At 36.6% G+C, this 21,824-nt stretch overlaps 1 protein-coding gene across 2 annotated transcripts in view; it reads left to right on the top strand.

Moving 5' to 3' along the window:
• ccdc85cb (coiled-coil domain containing 85C, b) overlaps window positions 1–21,800 on the top strand; it is a 66,564-nt gene extending 44,764 nt beyond the window's left edge. For both annotated transcript variants that reach the window (XM_067417340.1, XM_067417339.1), the window contains 4 exons: window positions 2,391–2,492; window positions 10,083–10,175; window positions 15,172–15,270; window positions 17,602–21,800. In XM_067417340.1, coding sequence (XP_067273441.1) covers window positions 2,391–2,492; window positions 10,083–10,175; window positions 15,172–15,270; window positions 17,602–17,691 — 384 coding nt within the window. In that variant the 3' untranslated portion in view covers window positions 17,692–21,800. The remainder of the gene's footprint in view (window positions 1–2,390; window positions 2,493–10,082; window positions 10,176–15,171; window positions 15,271–17,601) is intronic.
• The last annotated feature ends 24 nt before the right edge of the window (window positions 21,801–21,824 follow it).

Here is a 21,824-nt window from a genome sequence, read left to right as displayed (position 1 = left end):
TGAATTGCGGCACAGTTCGGCGCACACACAAAAAAATACCGGCATTTCAGGAACACGCATCTCTTAAAGGGGCCACACTATATTCCTACTGGTGGAGTATGGACCTCCTCCAGGTATGATGCGGTTCTGGTGCATTCCCAGGTCCGCATGACAGCTTTCACACCAATTTATCATACAACTGACAGTTAAAATTAAACTGCCAGTGTAAAAACTCCATTTATTTATATTCTTAAAATTAGAAAAATCACTTAACAAACTTCAACAAGTTATTTGATAAACATCTATGACCTTTGATACATGTCTAGTTTTCATGCCGTATTATTGATTATTATTGAATAATTATGGTTTCACTAATAAACGTACATTTGCAAAAAGCATGCATATTTGTTCATACCCATGTTGATTAGAGTATTAAAAACTTAATTTAAACTCAAATGTTAAGATACATTTGCAACTGATAAATGATAAAAAATGTGTGATTAAGTTGTGATTAATCGCTAGCCTGACGTGGTCATACTCAATTCTAGTCAGAATATGAGTCTGAAACTGCTCCATTGGGCTGTGATTATGGGACGTGTTTCAGCCGAACCAGGAAAGACGTCAATTGGATAGACCTACAACCAATCAGAGCAACGAAGCGATGTCAACAGAGCTTCACTGCACTGTGTTGCCAAGTCCATGTTTTTTTTTTTTGCGGGTTGAAGCGACTATTATGTGATATATAGACCCATGAGTGCGAATTTTAGCAGGCAACCTTGCCAAAATAACACATTTTACCCCCAAAACACAATTTTTTTTCCCGGAGAACCCCTCGAGAAGCTATTGTTTAGGGCTAGTAGTTGGCGGGTTTTGTTGTAAAAAACTTGGCAACCTTGTCACGCGTGTTGGATTAAAGGATCTTTGCCGGTGTTGTAAAAAAATAAAAGAATTTAATGATACACAGAGTACTTACATAACATGACCATCATTTTTGGGAGAAATTGTGAAGGTGAATGCATATACAAACAAGCTCTCCGTTTAAGATTCGAACAAATATAATCCAAGCCCCTTTGATGACGTGCACCCTGTGGAAAACACCCTGTGTTTTCCAGTATTTTTTTTTAAAGTTTGATCAGCATTTTTCATCAAATTCTACACAAACTGCATACAAAACAAAAGTGTACTTGTCTATACAAGTACATCAGTCCTGCATCAAGGTGTCCTAAATACCATGAATGGTTTGTGGGCAATACAGTCTGTTTAGGTTGCAGGCAAATGTGAAGTTCACATCTTCCTTGCAGCCACCAAAAACACAGTTTCTCTTCTAAAAGCGACTGACAGATTTATTTATAGGTCTTTCTTACAGTGATCACATGCATTCAGAGGACATGAAAGCAAGACATTGAAAATGTCATAAGGATCACTGGTGATTAGAGATGATGCCAGCTGGAGCCTGTGGGTGTCTCTATTATAGCAGCATGAAGAGATACGAGCATACTTTCTATGGATGAGAATACCTACAGGAATGAGAACAGGAAGCTGTGTGGGAGTTTGTTCTGGTCGGGGGTAATAATGCTAAGTTCCATTAAGCTCAAAAACTCAGAATTCATACCTGGAAAAATGTATGCAACTTTGACATCAGCACTCGAGATTTTGTCAAGATGCAGGAATATGATTGCCAAACATGGCAACAGTGAGCTTGTGTACACTTAATGACAAACATTCATACACTTTTAAAATGCATTAATGAACAAAGTTCCTACATTATATCACAATAAAACACATCAAATGATCTTCTCTGAAGCAAAACAAAGAGCTTAGGCTACTAAAGATGGCTTTGTTGACATTCAAACACTTGCAACACTAAAGATAGCATAAATGTTTTGTATCTAAATACCTCTCCTGCGCATTGACCAGTTGAACACTGGATGAAAGTTGAAGATATCAAATATAACACATTTGACTTTGAATAGAATTTAGCATAACAAGTGGGTATAGCCAAACCAGACTAGTCAGTTCACTCTGCGGCCAGCTTGGAAACACCCTGGCTAGCTATTTTTGTTTGAATAGGGGAAAAAAAGACAAACATCTCTAACATCTTTTTTTCAAGGATACATTTCAATAACATTTTCAAGCTAGTCAAAATCTAGTCAAGAGTAAATAAACAGCTTATTTTTAAAGGAAGTGTATGTAAGATTGTGGTCAAAACTGGTACTGCAATCACTATCCCCTCTCTCACTTCCCCTGATTCCAGTTTCTCGTAATACTTTTTTCTCTCTTTCCTCATGCAGGGGACTTACAAAACTTTCTCTCACTTTTCATCTTGCCACTAACAGTGAAGTATGTTTTGTTTGATGGAATGTTTAATATGCTCTGAATTGTCTCTCATTTGCTCTTGTGTCATTTGACAGTGTAATCCAGGAGACCTGCGTGCCCTGCGGAAGGGCATGAACCTCTACCACTCTGAGTCACAGCTGTCCTCCCTCCCTCAGAGGCAGGAGGCCCTGCTAAATGTGAGTGATCCTCTTCAAACCACATAGAAATCCATATAACCATAAGTAACTATGGTAACTGTTATAGTATTTTCCAGAATATATAAGTCACAATTTTTAATCAAAATCTCTAAATCTAAACCAGTATGCAGCGATTTATATTCCAAAGCATATATACACAGCGATCAGCCATAATAACATTATGACACTGATTATCTCTTCATCACGGCACTTGTTAGTGGGTGGGATATATTAGGCAACAAGTGAACATTTTGTTCTTAAAGGGATAGTTCACCCAAAAATGAAAATTAGCCTATGATTTACTCACCCTCAAGTCATCCTAGGTGTATATGACAGTCTTCTTTCAGACGAATGCAATCAGAGTTATATTTAAAAAATTCTGGCTAATCCAAGTTTAAGAATGGCAGGGGTTGTTGCTCTGTTTTTGAAGTCTATAAAAATGCATCTGTCCATCAAATAATGTGCTCCACGTGGCCCTGAGAGGTTAATAAAGGCCTACTGAAGTAAATCGTTGCGTTTGTGTTAGAAAAATATCCATATTTAAAACTTTTTTAATTAAAGTTCCGGGCCGATCGCCTTCCGTGGAAAAGTGTTGAAAGTGCCTTCTCGGAGTTCAAGATGCGTATGCGACGTCTTGACCACAATGCTAGAGCCTATACCTGGTCTGAGTATTACATACTAAACTAAAAGCAATTTTATCATATTTTCTGGCTAGTTTACTTTATTTGTTATAATCGTAACCATACTTTCACCCAAACTGAATAATTAAAACCAGTTTAAAAGGGTAAATCTTCTACAGATATTTTTTATTCTTCATTTTTTTTTTGGATATACTCTAGTTCTTGTTAAAACAACTTCTTGTGCAAAGATTTTGGGCACTTTTTGTGTGAAATCAAATTTATTTTGTCCATTAAACATGTACATTCACTTTAATTGAGCAGCAGCAGCGCAGAAAAAATAGACTCGCCGCCGAAAGCCTTGCATTACTGCTGCTCCTGCTCGATGCTCCTGCTTGATGCTTACGCGCTGCTCCTGCTCCCGGTGTGAATGCACTCATTGATTAACATGGGTGTTGAAAAAAATACACGCCGCTCACGCTTGCGGTGTGAAACGGCCGTGAGCCTTTGGACTGCAGACGCACTTTCAACACTTTTTCCATAAACTGAATACGGAAGTAAGTTTTAAATATTATATTTGTCTTACACTAAATGCATTTATTAACTTCCCAGAGCCGTGTGCAGCACATTATTTGATGGACAGATGCTATGGACTTTAAAAACAGCAACAATCCCTGCCATTATAAAGCTTAGATTAGCCAGGCCTTTTTTAATATAACTGATTGTATTCGTCTGAAAGAAGACTGTCATATACACATAGGATGAATTGAGGGTGAGTAAATCATGGGTTAATTTAAATTTTTGGGTGAACTATCCCTTTAAATATGATGTGTTTGAAGCAGGGAAAAAATGGGCACACGTAAGGATTTAAGCGAGTTTGACAAGGGCTAAATTATGATGTCTAGGCAACTGGGTCAGAGCATCGCCAAAACTGCAGCTATTTGTGGGGTCTATTCGTTTTCAGATGTGTATTGTATTCTGTAAAATTTGATATTGCTATTTAAAAACAGATAAAAAAAAATACAGAAGTAATTACAGTCTAAAGCCAATTTTTTTTTTTTTTTTTTTTTTTTTTACAAATTGTGTCGTCTAAACGCAGCCTAATTTCAACAGATTTGATTCTGATAAACAAACATAAACACAATATCATCTGATAAATAAACAATAGGCTACTGTAAAAATCAGTTACTGAACAAAGCAAATTTTTCGTCATTTCTGTTTAATGGTGTTCTGGTTTAGAGCAAAAAAAAAAAAAAATGCCTTAGAATAACCTTCTTTTTGGGTCTTTTCCCCATAAATATTAAAGTGTGTTTTATTCAGGAAATAAACTAAATGTATTTAATTATTAATTCATTGGATTTAAATTTGTAATCATACTGGCAGCATCAAAAAATAGATCAAACCCGACATCATAGAACACACGGAGAATATTCCAAAATGAAAGTTCAGCTTAATCAGTTTGGCATTATTCTTGGGGGGCGAAGGAGATCCTTGGTGCGCCAAAACTTTCATCTGTTGTACTTTGCTTTAGGCTTTTCCTGTACAGAACCGGGGGCACTTTTCATATCTTTGAAAACTGTTTGCCTTTAATTGCTGCCTGTAAAATTAGCTGAACCATATGCTGAAAAATCTGATGAAGAAAAGGAAAAGCAAATGCGCCTTTAGCCAGAGCACAGGAAGTCTCGCCACTGTGTTTTTATGTTGTATGCTTAAAAAAAACCTTTGTCAGCTGAAATTCTTCATAGTGTTAATGCAGAGGTTGAATTGAATTTCTTTAAATTGTTTTGACTCAGCATCTCCTCTGAGAAAACAGGTCAAGCTCCCATTTTATTCCATTTGACCTTCCACGTTTTATAGATTTTTGGTGTCACTTGCAATCAATGTGTGGTTTGAACAAGAGCATTATACATTACCACCACACAGTATTGTTTTGTGTGTAGCGCTAAATGATCTGATGGTTAATCAGGTACATAAGGCAGTTCATCTCATCTGATTTAGTTTAATAATAGTTTAATTAGTTTAATTAATGATTGTGTTCACCTTTTATTTGAAAATAATATCATGAAATAATAATCATGTAATGAGCTTACTGAGGTATAAGTGTTGAGTTCCTTAAGAGAGATATTAGTTTTCTGTTTGAGAGATCATTAGGAATATTGCATAATGTGCATTGTAACATGTTGATGTTGTGAATATTGTTGATTAATCTCATGGAAATAGGATGTGGCTGAGTGAGCTTAGTTAACCTGTTAGCAAAGCAATATACCACTCTTTTAGCTCATCATACTATGAATGGATTATTTTGAAGAAAAAAAATGAAACCATTCTTAGTGCATAGTCCTTCATTAACACTACTGTTTTATTGAAATAGTTAAATTATAGGCATAATGTGCATTTTTCATTCCGTCTTTGTTAATGTAATTAAAAACTCAACTTCAGCTGATTTTCATTTTGTTGATGATATTAACATGAGCTATATTTCCATCCAAACTTGTGAATTTAAATTATGCGTAACATTGAAACATATTTCAAGCGAACAATATCATTACTGTATATCTGTAGTAAAATTTTAAGTTGCTGCAATTGAAGAAGACACTGGATATTTTATCCTCCATCACAAATGACTCGCAGATAAAACGTAATAAACACTCGTACGTTCTTTTGCGCTCGGATGCCTGGTGTTTGGAAGCTTCTGGGAGGGAATTCAATCAAATTATTCGTATGACAGACATTTGCACAGGCATTTGAGTTGCTGTGATGTGATTGGTTTGCTGGTTAGTCCATTTATCCAATCACATCCACTGTTGAGGCAAGTTTTTTTTTGTTGCTCATCGAGGAATTTATTCAGTAAATGTCTTTTTATCGGTTAATGTGGAGTTTTGGTTCCTTGTCACTGTCGCCTTTGGCTTTCTCAGTTGGGGACACAAAAATTTCAACTAAATATCCAAATAAAATGAATTACTAAATATAGACATGTGCCGATTTTCGATAATGCGATTTATCACGATAATGAATATGCACGATATTGTTATCGTGGGCACTTTAAAATATCGTAAATAATAATTTAATAACAATTTATATTTTTTTTGATAATGCATTCAAGAATACTTTGCCAATCAACCGTATAAATGCTCAACACCGCTGTATTCTGCGTCAAAGGGACACGCGCTCAGATATAAACAAGCCCAACGTGTGTTTGCACATGCTGCTGACGCGCTGCTGAAGTGCCGCTCAGTGACAGCAGAGGGCGCTGATGAACTGCAGAATGCGGCCGTTACCCCGGGAACCCCGCAAACAAACAAAAACCGCGTGTAGTTTTTAAAACATCCATTCGTTTTTGTAATCTCAATGTTGTTCATCAAGCACCAAATACTTCATAGGCTATTTATTTTCAAACTTAAACATTTTTGTTTTAATCTGGACTACAACATGCCCTAATAATTAGAACTGTTCTGATTATTTGTTATTGTTCAGTAAAACTTTGAGACATACGACTTCATTAGTTAACATGTTAATTCATTATTACCAAACTGACAATGAAAAATACTTATAAAGAATGAATCATTCTATGTTAATTTCTTAGTTACTGTTTAATAACATTAAAATCAAACTAACAATGATCAGTATTTCTTAACTAACATTACCAAAAACATTATACTTTCTGTACCAAATGTAGCTATTGCTCAATCTTAGTGAATGCATTAAATAACGAGACATTATTGTAATTTGTAAGCCTACCTGTTGTTCTTTATAGCCTAATTTTTTTGCAATTTAATCTGTTTGAAAATTGTACTTCTACAGCTCTGAAAAATATCAAGAGACCACATAACATTGATTTCTCAATGAGGGGTCTCTTAATTTTTTCCAGAGCTGTATATATTTTGGTGCATTATTGCACCAAAGAATGCATTATTGTATTTAAACATTCAGTTATTTTTGTTCTTACAAAAATAGTTCTTAAAGCTGTTATGCTATGGCAACACTTTTTTTTTTTGCAACTTATTTCAATATCGTGATAATATCGTATATCGTGATAAAACTTCATCAATTAATCGCAACATGAAAAATTGATATCGGCACATGCCTATTACTAAATTAACTGTATCAACTGTATTACTGATCTGTCCACATTGTCACTATATAATAAATTGAAATGAGCTGATAACATTACATCACCATTTTCTCCAGAACGACTGTACAGCTGAATCAAATTTTGTTGAAATATAAACACTGTAAAGCTGCTTTGAAACAATCGTCATTGTAAATGCGCTATATAAATAAAGTTGACTTGACTTATTGTTGCCTCCATTGAGTGCATACAGGTTTTATGCCCAACTTTTGAATTTATGTTCGAAACTATCTCACACTGTAAGATCTAAGTTGTCATTAATATCAGACTGTGCGATAGTTGAGGCATGCTAAAATCGATGCTTGGAACAAAACTCGTCCAGAGTTTTTATATCATCAATCAAAGACGCATTCAGTGACACTGAGCTGCATTAAATGTGGGATTTAAATGGTGGCTACAAAGAAGTCTCTAGCGCTCATTTTGGTTGTAGTTTGTCTTGAAAATTGAAGATAATTTGATTGTTGTCAAAGTAGGAGAAGTCACACTGCAGGACTGTGCACCAAATCTTTAGCCTGACAAGCCAGACCCACATCAAGATGTTTGGTCTGGGAACTCACCATTGTAGGGCTCATTCCGAGAGGCGGGATAAACGGTTGTCTTTCAAACTCCCTCTGCACGCAATTGGATAGTGCTACAACCAACCAGAGCAACGTGAAGCGGAGCTAGTTAATCAATTAAACTTTCGCCGTATCTGTCGGCAAAACTCAGAACACATCTTCCCTTCTTAAGAATGATTTCAGTGCGGTTCTTTTCTCAAAGAAAAGCTTAACTCCAAGTTTTCCAGAGTCGTGGCCAAAGTTGATTTAAAAGGCCGCTGTTCGCCAACTTCTTTGTTTACAAGTAGCATGCGGAACCGTCACAGCTCTGCCGTCTTAATGTTAAGCCCACCCACCAACTCTGTACTCTGAGTTAGTTTTTTCCAGCTCACAAGTCTATGGAGAGTTGTAGGCAACACTCGCTGCAAATTAGATTTGTTGCCACTAGGGTGCGTCTAGATTTCTAGGCTAATAAAATCTTCTGACACTGCCAGAATTTGGTCCGGGGTAAAATTCGATCGCAGCGTTCATTAATCGGCTGCTGGTAAACATGTCAATCTAATGATCAAAGACTTCAGATTTAAGCCTTGGATCAGAGACATTTTTTAGGATTTGCAAAATTTGTCTCAGGCGGCCAAATCGTTGCCAAAATGGCACACTGTGTACCAGGCTTAAGGGAAAATACAAGAGTTTGTCCTCTTTAGTGAGCTTTTATCAATCTAAATAGAGTGAGAATGACTATATTCAACCATTTAAAAATAGTTTTCTGGTGTTTCCATGGGAACCATCTAATAATATGGAGAGTTCCTTTCAGAAGCTTTTGATTGATAAGCTCTCTCATAAAACAGTGTTTTAGATACTTATTAGATCATTATTAGCACGGCACACAGCACAACACATAAGCGCTTGTCCCCCATAATTCTCAGCTTAATTTTTTTTTAAATGAGCTGTTTTGTGGTCATCATCAGTATGTATGCAGATCATGTCCGGCTTTCTTCATGCGGTATGAATGATTAAACACAACCAGGGGCTTTCTGTCCTCCACAGCTGTCTGGGCTGCCGTGAGCAATTTTGAGCTAAGATGAATGTTTTAGATGGAATGTAGTTTTAATTATGAATGATCATCATATCTCTAAATTGAGACAGATAATTATCAATGATGTATTAGTCAATATATCACCAATGAGAACAGGAATATGATGCATTTGTGCATGGTAGTTGGTTTGTTTGTTTTTTGGTCCAAAGTTATCTACCAGCTTGGCCAGGTATCCAACAGCTGGTAGTCTAACAAAAAAGGAGAGTCTGTTTACTATGTTCTTGAATCATTAGATTCTACAAAACTGTTTACCACTTTATATTAGGTGGCCTTAACTACTACGGTATATACTTATATTTAAAAAAATAAGTACAATTTACTTATTGTGTTCATATTGTATTGCAAAACTCTTTTACTGATATTGTGGTGGGATACAGGTGAAGTTAGGGACAGGTGTGTTGATATGGGTCAGTTTAAGGGTAGGGTTTGGTGTAAGGCAGGTGACAAAAGTGTAATTATAAATGTAATTACGGAAATTAATTGCAAATGTAATTACATGCAGGTTGTTTTTTAATGTAAAGACATGTAATATATAAGTGTACAATAAGTGTACTGTATCAAAATATTCATTCAAATTTTAGCACATAGTAAGGCAACCTAAAAAAAAGTGGGACCGTTAAGCTTGCTTCTCTGTAGTTTTTTTTGGTCAACCACTTAACAGATTAACCAAAGGTTAACCAAACTTTACCCACTAATGACCAGCTATAAACCAAGAACCATATTTCAACAGTTTTAGCTGAATTGTCCAGCAGTATGTTTTGTTTTTTCTGTTGTGCCCTTTTACAACAAGGCATAGGTTTTTTTGTTTTTTGTACTTACAAAAAGGCAGGAGTCAGCCCTGAAATAATATTTTTTAAGACAAACCAGCAATTAAAGCAATGAGTCACTGGACTTGAATCATATTCAAGATATTAAGAAAAAGGTTGAATGAAGTATGGAAATATAGTGAAAATAATATTGTGCAGTTCTAGCTGGTGGACCAGCATAGTCATGCTGTTCTCAAGAAATATAATAAAGTGTTAATATACTAATAAAGTGTTCAATTTGGAGCAATTTTATTAATGTTTGCTGAATAAAAGAATGTGTAGGAGTAACTGACCCCAAACTTTTGAACAATAGTAAACACCATTATAACATATCCCAAAAAACAATCTGGTGTATCATGAGAATTTCATCGTCCAAACTGACCACATCATGCATTCTCTTTTCCAGGGAACTAAAAGACTACAGACCAGTGAATCTTCTCCTTCTACTGGATTTACCTCATCTGTACAGAAACCTGAAGCTGTGGTTCATGCAATGAAGGTACACACATTACCACACTCACACATGTTAATTGTCACGGTATGAGGCTGATAACAAAGAGCACGATGAAGGAGATATTCAAAATAGTCTTCAATAGTAGATTCCACCAAGGAAACACACAGGAGCTCACTTGAAGACCCAGAATAGCACACTCTTAACACTGACAAGTAAGGACAATGAACTAAAGAAAACAGAGGACTTATACTAGAACTAAATGAGGGAACTAATTACCACAAGAGCAAGGTGAGTGAGATGAATCAATGAAACACATGGGAAAACTGGGTCAACTGAAAAACGAGCAAAAAGAAGGTGAACACAATGAAAACAAAGAGAGAACCGACTCTGACAGTTATCAAATGGTATACACACGCACGCACACACACATGGCATACCATTATGACAGGTTAAGTGAATAACATTGATTATCTCTTGATCATGACATCTGTTAGGGGGTGAGATATATTAAGTAGCAAGTGAAAAACAAAATCCGCAAAGTCGGTGTGTTAGAAGCAGGACAAATGGGCACACAAGGATTTTAGTGAGTTTGAAAAGAGCTAAATTGTGAATGGGTGTGTTTACATGCACGTCCTAATAAGCTGACAATGAACATGGTTTTGTAAACGTGGTAACCCCTTTTCTTTTATCGGAGTACGGTCCGTAAGTAAGTAACATAAACCGGTCGGGACAAGTAGTTTTTTTGCCTCTTACCCTGATTTAGCACGGCATGTAAACGCATTAACCTGCTTTCTGTCGGCTTATTGAAGTGCGCATGTGTGATAGGTGACAAAAAACGCAAACTTAGAGCAGATTTAAACAGATCCAGACAGAGCGAGCTAGAGTTTTGCATGAAATAAGGACATATATCACAAACGCAGACTTTTAAGACCCAGCACATTGTAAACATGTGTTCTCTTTTCTCATGCAGCATAGTAGAAGAGGTTCAGTCAAAACGCTGCATAACCGCTGCATGAGGGATAATATGAGTCGTAAATATCCCGCTGACACAGTGCACGCTCTATTTAACATCACAACTGACGTAAAATTTGAAAAACTCATAGTCAGATATACGGACAATATTATTTTTGACGTCACTACAAGGAATTAACCCGGTTTATTAATAAAGTCATGTAAACGCGGTTTACTTGCGTTGTCAGTTTACTGGTTTGCATGTAAATGGGGAAAACTGATTATTTCAATAAACTGATTTTTTGGAGTTATCAGCTTACTGGTGTGCATGTAAAATTTCCATTGCCAAAGCCAAAGGAAACAACAGTGGTAAACCGGAGACAGGGTCATGGGTGACAAAGGCTCATTGATGCACGTGGGGAGCGAAGGCTGGCCCGTGTGGTCTGATCAAACAGACAAAATTGCTCAAGAAGTTATTGCTGGTTCTGATAGAAAGGTGTCTACATTTACATTTACACTTAATCATTTAGCAGATGCTTTTATCCAAAGCGACTTACAAAAAAGGGGAGAGCAATAGAAGCAACGAAACAAACAAGGCCAACAACCTGTACGAGCTGTATAAAGCCTCAATTAATTAGCACAGTACACAATTTTTTTATTTTTTTTATTTTTTTTTATATAGCCATCTACAATAGCCATCTACAATAGCAACAACAAAAACTCACGTACGCAAAATACAGTCAGGGCGCCCAATCAGGACGCCCATGCTGACCATACAGTGCACAAACAGTGGGCACTTGAGCATCAGAATTGGACCACAGAGCAATGGAAGAAAGTGGCCTGGTCTGATGAATCACATTTTCTTTTACATCATGTGGATGGCTGGGCTTACCTGGTAAACACGTGGCACCAGGATGCACTATGCAAAGGAGGGAAGCCAGAGGAGGCATTGTGATGTTTTGGGCAATGTTCAGCAGGGAAATCTTGAGTACTACCATCCTTGTGGATATTACTTTAAGTACCCCCTAGCTAAGCACTGTTGCAGGCACCCTGTACACCCTTTCCTGGAAAAATATTCCATGGTTGCTGTGGCTTCTTTCAGAAGGATACTGTGCCCTGCCACAAAGCAAAATGGTCCAGGAATGGTTTGAGAAGCACATAACACATAAACGAGTTTGAGGGTCCAAATTCCCCAGATGTCAATCCAATTGAGCATCTGTGGGATGTGCTGAACAAACAAGTCTGATCTATGGAGGCCCCACCTCCCAACTTACAGGACTTAAAGGATCTGCTGCCAACATCTTAGTGCCAGATACTACAGCACACCTTCAGGGGTCTAGTGGAGTCCATGCCTTGATGGGTTCAGGGCTGTTTTTGCAGCAAAAGGGGAACTAACACAATATTAGGTTATGTTATAACTGATCAGTGTATATATATATATATATATATATATATATATATATATATATATATACGTGGTATGCCACGGGCTGGTCTGAGTATTTCAGAAACTGCTGATCTACTGGAATTTTCACACAAAATCATCTGTAGGGTTTACAGAGAATGGTCGAAAAGACAGAATATCCAGAGAGATCCATGACAGTTCTGTTGGTGAAAATGCATTGTTGATGCAAGAGGTCAAGAAGAATGACCAGACTGGTTCAACAGTAACTTCAGTGGTGGAAAGAGTACTGAAAACGCATACTCAAGTAGAAGTACTGTTATTTTTCAAAAAGGCTTTCTTTTTAAGACACATTCATTGTGCTGCTTTAATTTCAATAAATGTTTTTTTTCTGTAAAAAGAATACACTTTAGAAATCAAAATAGAGTAACTCACAATTTTCCCCACTGATTATTTTTGCTTGCATTTAAAAAAAATAAACCTGATTTAAATATAAATCTGATGTTTTATTAAAGTTATTTGCTATATACATGGACTACAATTTTAAATCACCATGTGTGAACACTATTGAAGTGCACAAATATGCACTCAATATGCTGACAGAAAGCAGGTTTATGTGTTTATATGTTAAACGAAATCGATGTAAATGAATGCCTAAAGCACTTTGAAGCCTGCAAACAATCGAGCTAAATGAAGTGTTTCCAGCAGATGGCACCGCGAGTGCAGCGCTAACAGAATACGGACCATGTGTGCGTGTATTAGAAAATGTAATATTCTGCAGTCAATTTTTAGTAATTGTTTAAGGCAATTTGACGATTTCAGTCATCATACAGTAGCCAGCACTTACCCCCTTTCATAAAGCGTGCCTCTCACGCTCTAGGCTGGTCGTTATGGTTGATTTGACGGGAGTCACCCGCGTGACGCATTGATAAGCAGGACTGATTATTCGTCTTAGCCAATCACGTTGACAGGGAAATAAATACACATAATGTAGCGACGGCAGGTTTAGGGAAAAAAACGCAGTAAAAGTACCGATACATCACTTAAAATGTACTTAAAAGTAAACTGCTTTTAAACTAAGTACAAATCCTGAGAAAAACTACTCAATTACAGTAACAGTATTTGTAATTTGTTACTTTACACCACTGAGTAACTTAAATAACAACTCATTACAACCAAGGTCTGCAGAAGAGCATCCCTGAACACACAATGCATTTAAACAGATGGTCTACAACAGCAGAAAACACCGGTGCCACTCCTGTCAGCCAAGAACAGAGAACAAGAAACTGATGCTACAATCACACTGCCCTACCAAAACTGGACAATAAAAGATTGGAAAAACTGTGCCTGGTCTGATGAGTCTCCATTTCTGTGGCAACATTCAGATAGTAGGGTCAGATTTGGCATCGACAACATGAAATCATGGATCCATCCTGCCTTGTATCAGTGGTACAAGCTGCTGGTGTTGGTATAATGGTGTGGGGGATATTTTCTTGGCATACTTTGTTCACACTTGTAGTTTGGGTCGTTTGGTCCGGACCAAAAAAACAAAATGAGGCCCTTTACCTCCTCGTTGCTCCACATTTGCCCTCTACTCGTTTTGGACGCACTTTCCACGTCATCAAATCAGCTGACTTGTACATTTACATTTATGCATTTGGCAGACGCTTTTATCCAAAGCGACTTACATTGCGTTCAAGGTACACATTTTTACATTATTGTCAGTTCTTGCTTTCCCTGGGAATTGAACCCATGACCTTGGCGTTGCTAGCGCCACGGCCACGCTCTACTGGTTGAGCTACAGGAAAGCATCTTGTAGCATCCTGTTTTTGGTTCGTTTACATGTCTTTGGTCCATGATGCTTTGGGACAAAAGATGGGACCGAGACCCTTTTTAGCTGTCTCTGTCCGCTTGTTTGGTGCGCACCAGGGTTCGAATGGCAGCATTCACATATGTTCAAATGAACCGCACTAACCAAGCAATCGCACCAGAGTTTGTTTTAATCGAACAAAACATGACAAGTGTGAACGCACCCTTAGTATCAACTGAGGATCGTTTAAATGTACTACATAATGTACAGTATTGTTGCTGACCATGTCAATCCCTTTATGACCACAGTGTATCATCTTCTAAAAGCTACTTTCAGCAAGATGGATCACAGAGCTCATTACTGGTTTCTTGAACACAACGATGAGTTCACTTTACTAAAATGACCTCCATAGTCACCAGATCTCAGTCCAATAGATCACCTTTGGGATGTGGAGGAACAGGAGATTCACATCATGACAAATCTGCAGCAACTGTCTTCATGTCTATATGGACCAACATCTCTGAGGAATGTTTCCAGCACCTTGTTGAATCCATGCCATGAAGAATAAAGGCAGTTCTTAAGGCAATATAAACATTAATCAACAGACATCAAATATCTTTTGTGTTCTGAAAAAGAACAAAAGTCTCAAGGGTTTGGAATGAGTAAATAAATAAAGAATCTTAATTTTTAAGTAAATTGTTCCTTTTACAAATGTATATTTTTTTCAATTATAAAATGTATTATAAGCATAATAGTTTGAAAGAAATGTTAAGATAACATTTTTGCTTTAGTATTTGGAAATTACATCAGCAGTTGTACAAAATGTAGAGTGACTATATGAGCTTGTATAAAAAATGCTCTTGACCATGTATTAACAGGTACTGGAGGTCCATGATAATCTGGAAAAGCAACTTCCAGAAGAAAGTGAGGAAGACCTGAGTGAGAAAGAGAAAGCCATAGTGCGAGAGATGTGCAACGTGAGTGTTTATCTTTTTTTCCGATTTTAGATTTTTGTCAATGGTAAGGCCCGTTCTCATAAAGGACAAAAACTATAATGATAATGATAAAGATGTAGTTCTAAAAACTATTCTAAATATAAGAGTCCACAACACATCATAACGATATCATTGGAATCACTTTCAGAATGATTTTTTCCAGCTGATGAACAGAAAAAATGACAGCCAATCAGAATCCTTCCTGCTTTAAAGAGCTTGAGCATTTAAAGCAGCAGAGAAAAAAACTGCATCGTAAACCGAACAAAATTATTTACAAAAGCACATTATTATCCAGCCCGTCCATTTTTTTTTACTTTTTAGGAAGATCTTACTTAAAATCATGCCGTCCACGGAAATGTCCAGTTCATTTCTATTGAATTTTCTGCAAAGCTTCCCTTTACAAGGAAATGTTACCAAGTGGGTGGAGCTTTCGGAAGGGTCCTTTTTTAATGGACAGGTTGGTACATAGATCTCTGAGCTCATGATAGTATGAGCCAATAGTTTGATCTGTTTGTTGGGCCCCTTAGTGGAATGTGAGAATGAATGAATCCAGCTCAGATATCTAGCTCACAATAACACCTCTGTGCTTCTCACCTGCAGACGTCTGGCCTGTTAATGTCATTCTGTTCACTGTTCATCATTCACTGTTCATAAAAGTTCTGGATGGATTGATGTTTGTACTTGTTTTTGCTTGCTTTCTGTGGGCATACTGTATATCTGTATCATATGGGATATTGGTCTATATTGCTATTAAAAATAATAATAATTGACGGTCGATTTTTAGTTATTAGAACTAGCAATGTTAGTTATTTAAACCTTTCACACACATTTACAATATTTTAGCTGATCTCCCAGCGTGAGTATTTTAAGGTGACCGTTATTGTTGAACGAATCACCTTGCTATTTTAAACCTATATAATGATCATGTTAGCTGATTTATAATGTGCTATGTTTGTTTGCACCGCAATTCAGAGTGTCGTATCTGTCGGATTGACAAGACGTCAATTCATCCACTTCTCCCGAAATAAATAAAAGTAAGTGGCCAGTGAAGTGGGAGAAGAATAGAGTACATTTTATAGTTACTTCATACCTACACAATGAATAAAACATGTCATCAATTGATATAGTGTGTATGATGCACTAAATGTTCTAATCACACCGATGTGATCTAGACCTCAAATGGTTAATTTTGTATGTCCATTTCCCCTTAGTTTTACTTAACATCACACAACAACTATGCACTAAAAACTGAAAAGTTTTTCCTTTGTGTTTCTTACGTACAGACAACGTTTTCAAAGCAATCCCCTTTCACACAGATCACTGAAAATGACAAAAATGATTTATGCCAGGCCAGTAGTTGCCACTCTGTAAAGAAACACTATATGCCTATAGACTGTACACATAACTTGTTCATGGCGTCACCATTTTTTAAAAATGTATGTTATTGTAGTTTACACAGAGACGATACAACAGTATCCTTTTTTTAAAAACATACACTTAAAAACACGTTTTTCAGAAATTTGTGTTTTTTCATCCCTTCAAAACTATGTTGTCGGGTAAATGACCGGCCAAAACACGGTTTTTCAGTTTTTTTTCCAAAATGCCCCTTTAGATGATCTTTTCTGTCATCTAACAGTCACTTTAAAACACAAATAACACTGTTCAATGTAATCTTTAAATTAAAATCTTAGAATGAAAATCAATCTTTCAATGTACATTATAACATTGTGATGCTTAAAGGGTTAGTTCACCCAAAAATTACAATTCTGTCAATAATTACTTCGCCTAATGTTGTTCCACCCCCGTAAGACTCTTGTTGCTTCATAAAATTATTGTAGAGCTACTGTGGTGAGATGGACTTTTTAACGACATCTTTAGTGCCTTTTATGGGTCTTGAGAGAAGAAATGACATTGGTGTCAATGAAGGCCTGTCTGAGCCATCAGATTTCAACAAAAATATCTTCATTTGTGTTTCGAAGATGAACGGAGGTCTTACTGGTGTTGAACAACATTTGGGTACGTTAATTAATGACAGAATTTTCATTTTGGGGTGAACTAACCCTTTAAATTTACTTGTAGCATTTACAATGATTGATTTTATTTTTTTGTGTTTTTTTTATTTATTATTATTTAGACAAAATATTATAGAATATCCAAAAAAAATTGGTTATTGGCCATAACAAAAATACCCATTTTTCTATAAATGTTATATGAGCCTAATTTACTTGGAAATGAGTGAAGACAACGGCTTTTAAGGTGCAGGTTTTGGACCGACATACAGCAACTCTTTGTGACTTGCTCCTTTGTGTTCAGGTGGTGTGGCGAAAGCTGGGTGACGCAGCAGGATCAAAGCCATCCATCCGACAGCAGCTTTCTGGGAATCAGTTCAAAGGTCCTCTATAGCACCTTTAGCACACGAGGAACATTCTTCCTTCTGTTCATCCACCATAAAACTCCAGCAGGGCCAAACTGAGAAACTGCTCACAGCATCAACAGGCAACACGAACACTCCCGTCCACAATCATCTTCCATGTCAAGTATTTAGGAGTCGAACTTGCCATTGATGTTGGATCTCTCCACATCAGTTTTTAGATAGTAGCCATGTTTTATATTCAGTGAATCAGTGAATATTTAAAGCAATAATCCGCATTGAAATAACATTGTTTGACTATTAACTCTTTTTTCTTTATTGCCATGACAACCCTTGTTTGAATTTATGGCCTTGGTCCAAATGGCACATAATCTATGAGCCAACAGTCAATAAGGTCAAATGTAGACTCCGCAAAGGACGGTGTCATTTGGACAAGGCACATGAAGTGTTTATGACTGGCAGCTAGTAATGTTCAGTCAGTTTGCCTCATCTTTGTGTTCTTTTTTTTACATAACCATGATGTCAGAACATGTGTTATTGTGTCCTCATGATCTTTTAGACAAAGTTGGGTACATCAAACTTTCAGAGCAAAAATGGGCAATACCAGATAAGGCTAACTCACTCCACTTTGTTCTGGTACCCTTTCTGTGCACCAATAATGTACAGAAATGACTCTGAAAGACAATGTAACATATGTACAAAAGCTTTAAATCAATTTATTATTATGTTGTCTTTTTAAGTCTTTTTACTTTTTCTAGTGGCTGTTTTTAACTCAACAGCGTATGGGATTTCTTAACAGCAAAACACTTTTTAGACAATGCAACTGAGACACAATAGCAGCACAATACATGCTAAATATGGATTTTTTTCCCTGTTCCTCTATAAAAAAAAAAAAACTGGGGGTCACTGAAATCAATTGTTTTTGTATGTTTTAGATGTCAAAACTTAAAAAGGTGTGCTGTGCATTCTTGACAATCACATCTCTCAGGTCTTGTATCAAGTATACATCATAATCATGAGTCTGAAACAAAAGATTTGTCCTTTTTGTTTATGTCCATGATTACAGTTATTTGAGAATGATACTGAACCCATTTTAACTGACCCATTAAAAGTCACGACTAATATATTGACATAAATCATTGTGCTAAACTAATGTTTAAAGATCTAAGCTGTCCGGTTCAACCCTAAGTAGGCGAGACCTTCAAATCTAAGACTCCTGAAAGCCCTTTCCTGTGATGCAGGTCAAGGCAATGCATAACACACCACCAGTTGGTGGTGGTAACATATAACATAATTGAGTTATGTAATCAGGTTACTTTTTGCAAGTAACAAGTTATGTATCAAATTATTACTTTTTCAAATAAGTAAAGCAAGTTGCAATTTCTATACTGATGCCCCTTCTTTCTTATGTTGTAATAAATTGTGCAGAGGCTTGTGAACATGATGGTTATTGTAGCTCTAAACTAAATTTGAGCATGCGTTAACTCATCTCAGGACCTGTTTACACCTGGTGCATTTTGGTCGATCTGATCAAAAGTAGACGAGGGAGACACATACCCGTATATTTACATATTTACCCGTCTCCAGTTTCAATCACTTCTGTCCTGATTTCTTCGAGGGGAGGGTCTGTGGGTGGGTAAATGTGTGTTGTTGTTGTTTTTTTCCAGATCTTTCAATCTAATGGTAATTTACACATGAATGCGTACGGAGATGACTGACAAACATGGAGAGCAGCAGCTTTAGTTTCTGCTCTGATAGCCGCAAGACATCGCCCGAACGCTGTGAGTGTTAGACATCAAGAATGGTGAGAGAACATTGTTCTTGGTCAAGTTTTCTTCCTCAAATCAAACTTGGGACTTCAGCCGACAGTTTAAATCATGTCTGGCTAACATTCTATAATGTTTACACAATAAGTCAGTAGGCAGAGACTAGGCTGTTTTTTGTCGCTGTTTGTATGCATTCAACCACATGAGCGTTTACACTAGAAAAGTTCGACTACCTCTGGAAATGAAAGTGATCAAGCTCAAAACATTTTAGACCCCCTTTTACATCTGTATTTAGTGTCCTACACTTGTGATCTGATTGAACAAAACACATCTTAATACCAGGTTTAAACAGGTCCTCACTAGCACAAAAACAGATTCAGTATTCATCAAAATGAATAAAACCTGTGCAATGCAAACTCAGAATATCACACAAAGACCTAAAAAATAATTACACATTCAATTACACAAATATACTTTATGTACTTAATCTCACTTTATCCACCTTTGAGAATCCAATTCAACTAATAAGCAAAAATCCAATAGACTAATAAGCGAAATGCAATTTTTTTCTTTCTTTTATTACTAAAGTTAGAATTTTGTACTTCTGCTTCCTATTTTAACGGTAGCACAGCTGAAAGGTTTGTTTGAGCTGCACCCTCTACTGTACAGAAGTGAGTTTGCATATTCTTCAGCCTGATGCTTATTCTTTTCACTTTTGGTATGGAAGGGCATATACATTTACCAAAAATAGAACCTTTGGTTTTTGTTATTTCAAAAAAACAACAACAAAAAAACACAAGCCCAACTCAGGTGAGAAAAAGTAATGTAACACATTACTTTCATTGAGTTTTCCTAAAAATAAACAAATGTATAAATATTTACTTTTAAGAAGTAACGCAATATTGTTGCACATCACTTTTAAAAGTAACTTTCCAAAGCACTGCACACCACAAATGTGGTGCACCGCTTTGACCTCCACGTGAATGCATGGCACATAACGGCAGTGGTAAACACAAAGTTTACAGACAAACAAAAAAAAATGGATGCCTGTTGAAAACATAATACTTCACCCCAGGAAAGAAAACTACACTCATTAAGCAATTTCATTTCAAGGTATTAAGATAGTTGTTGCAGGGAGATTCTCTGTCCCTGTCAGTATTATTGAGTTATTTTGGATAAAAAAATTATCACAAGCCCTCATGGAATCTAACTCCTCATGGCGTTTGAACGCCCACATTCCCAAAATGATTCATGTTCCCCATCCTTTGCGAATTGGTTTACTTGATATAACGGCTAATTTGATAATGTGTTCATTTATCAATGTGTAGTGTAAGCTCTTTCAGCACTATATAATGCATTTTATGTTTAAATTCCACACATTTTCCCTCAAAAGTCTGCAGGGCCTGCTATTCGGCAGAGAACAAGCATCAATCCTAAGTAGTGATCAAGGTCTGGATATAGCAAGTGCTGTTCAGCTCATTTAAATGCATGTCAGTAACAGTTTAATGTATGTGTATCTCCTTTTCCTGCTATTTCTTTTTCAATGTCAGATAAACTACTGAGTTAACCAAGTTCTAAAACAGGCATGCTTCTAAATAAAATACTAAGGCTGGGTTCAGAATGCAGTACTAGCATACTGGTTATTGTGCAATATATGCTGAATACTAATATTTTACAAAAGCAAATAGTATGTAAAACAATACACAACCACAAACAGGAGTACTGTATTTATTCATATTCAAATACATTGCAGATAATTCCAGTCCAATCTTCACACTGGACATAGAAGGTTGAACGCACTACATCATGAGATAATGCCTACAATGTTATTTGCCGTATATTGCATTTTAGCAAATATATACAGCAAACATTATAAGAGTAATATGTTAGTAAGCTATTCTGAACATAGCCAAAAAAGTGAAGTTTGAAGAGTTTTAACAACTTAATCAGAGGTGTTTTCTCTATAGGGAAAAGTGCATTTGGTTGGCTGGCATCAGTTTTGACCCACCTGCCCCTAACATGAGAAGTTGCTATTGTTAGTGAAGGGAGTCGCAAACAGATCCTATTCAGATTCTCTTGGGAAATGGTCTGAACACAAAGCCATGATATTTTTTCTTTTTTTTTTAGGATGATTGTATTTGGCTCATGCGCTGCCTCTTTTGTGCATGAGGTTTTGTTTGAAACCTATGCACTTATACCCTGTGTTGTTTTATTGTGTAAAACCTCTGAGGTTTATCCTGTCTTCAGTGTTTTTAGATGCAAGCATGAGAGCAGGAGGCTGGCGGAGTCCGCTATTTTATGGCGGAGATGTAAAGAAAACAGTTGTACAAAGTGAACCGGGCCGAATATGTCAATAAAACAAACCATTGCTTTGATTTCTCACATTTATTTATTTTTAC

Source organism: Pseudorasbora parva, chromosome 15 (genome assembly GCF_024679245.1).
Source record: "Pseudorasbora parva isolate DD20220531a chromosome 15, ASM2467924v1, whole genome shotgun sequence".
In the NCBI taxonomy this organism is placed as follows: domain Eukaryota; kingdom Metazoa; phylum Chordata; class Actinopteri; order Cypriniformes; family Gobionidae; genus Pseudorasbora; species Pseudorasbora parva.
Note: the sequence above shows the minus strand (reverse complement) of the source record. Positions and strands in the feature narration are given on the sequence as shown.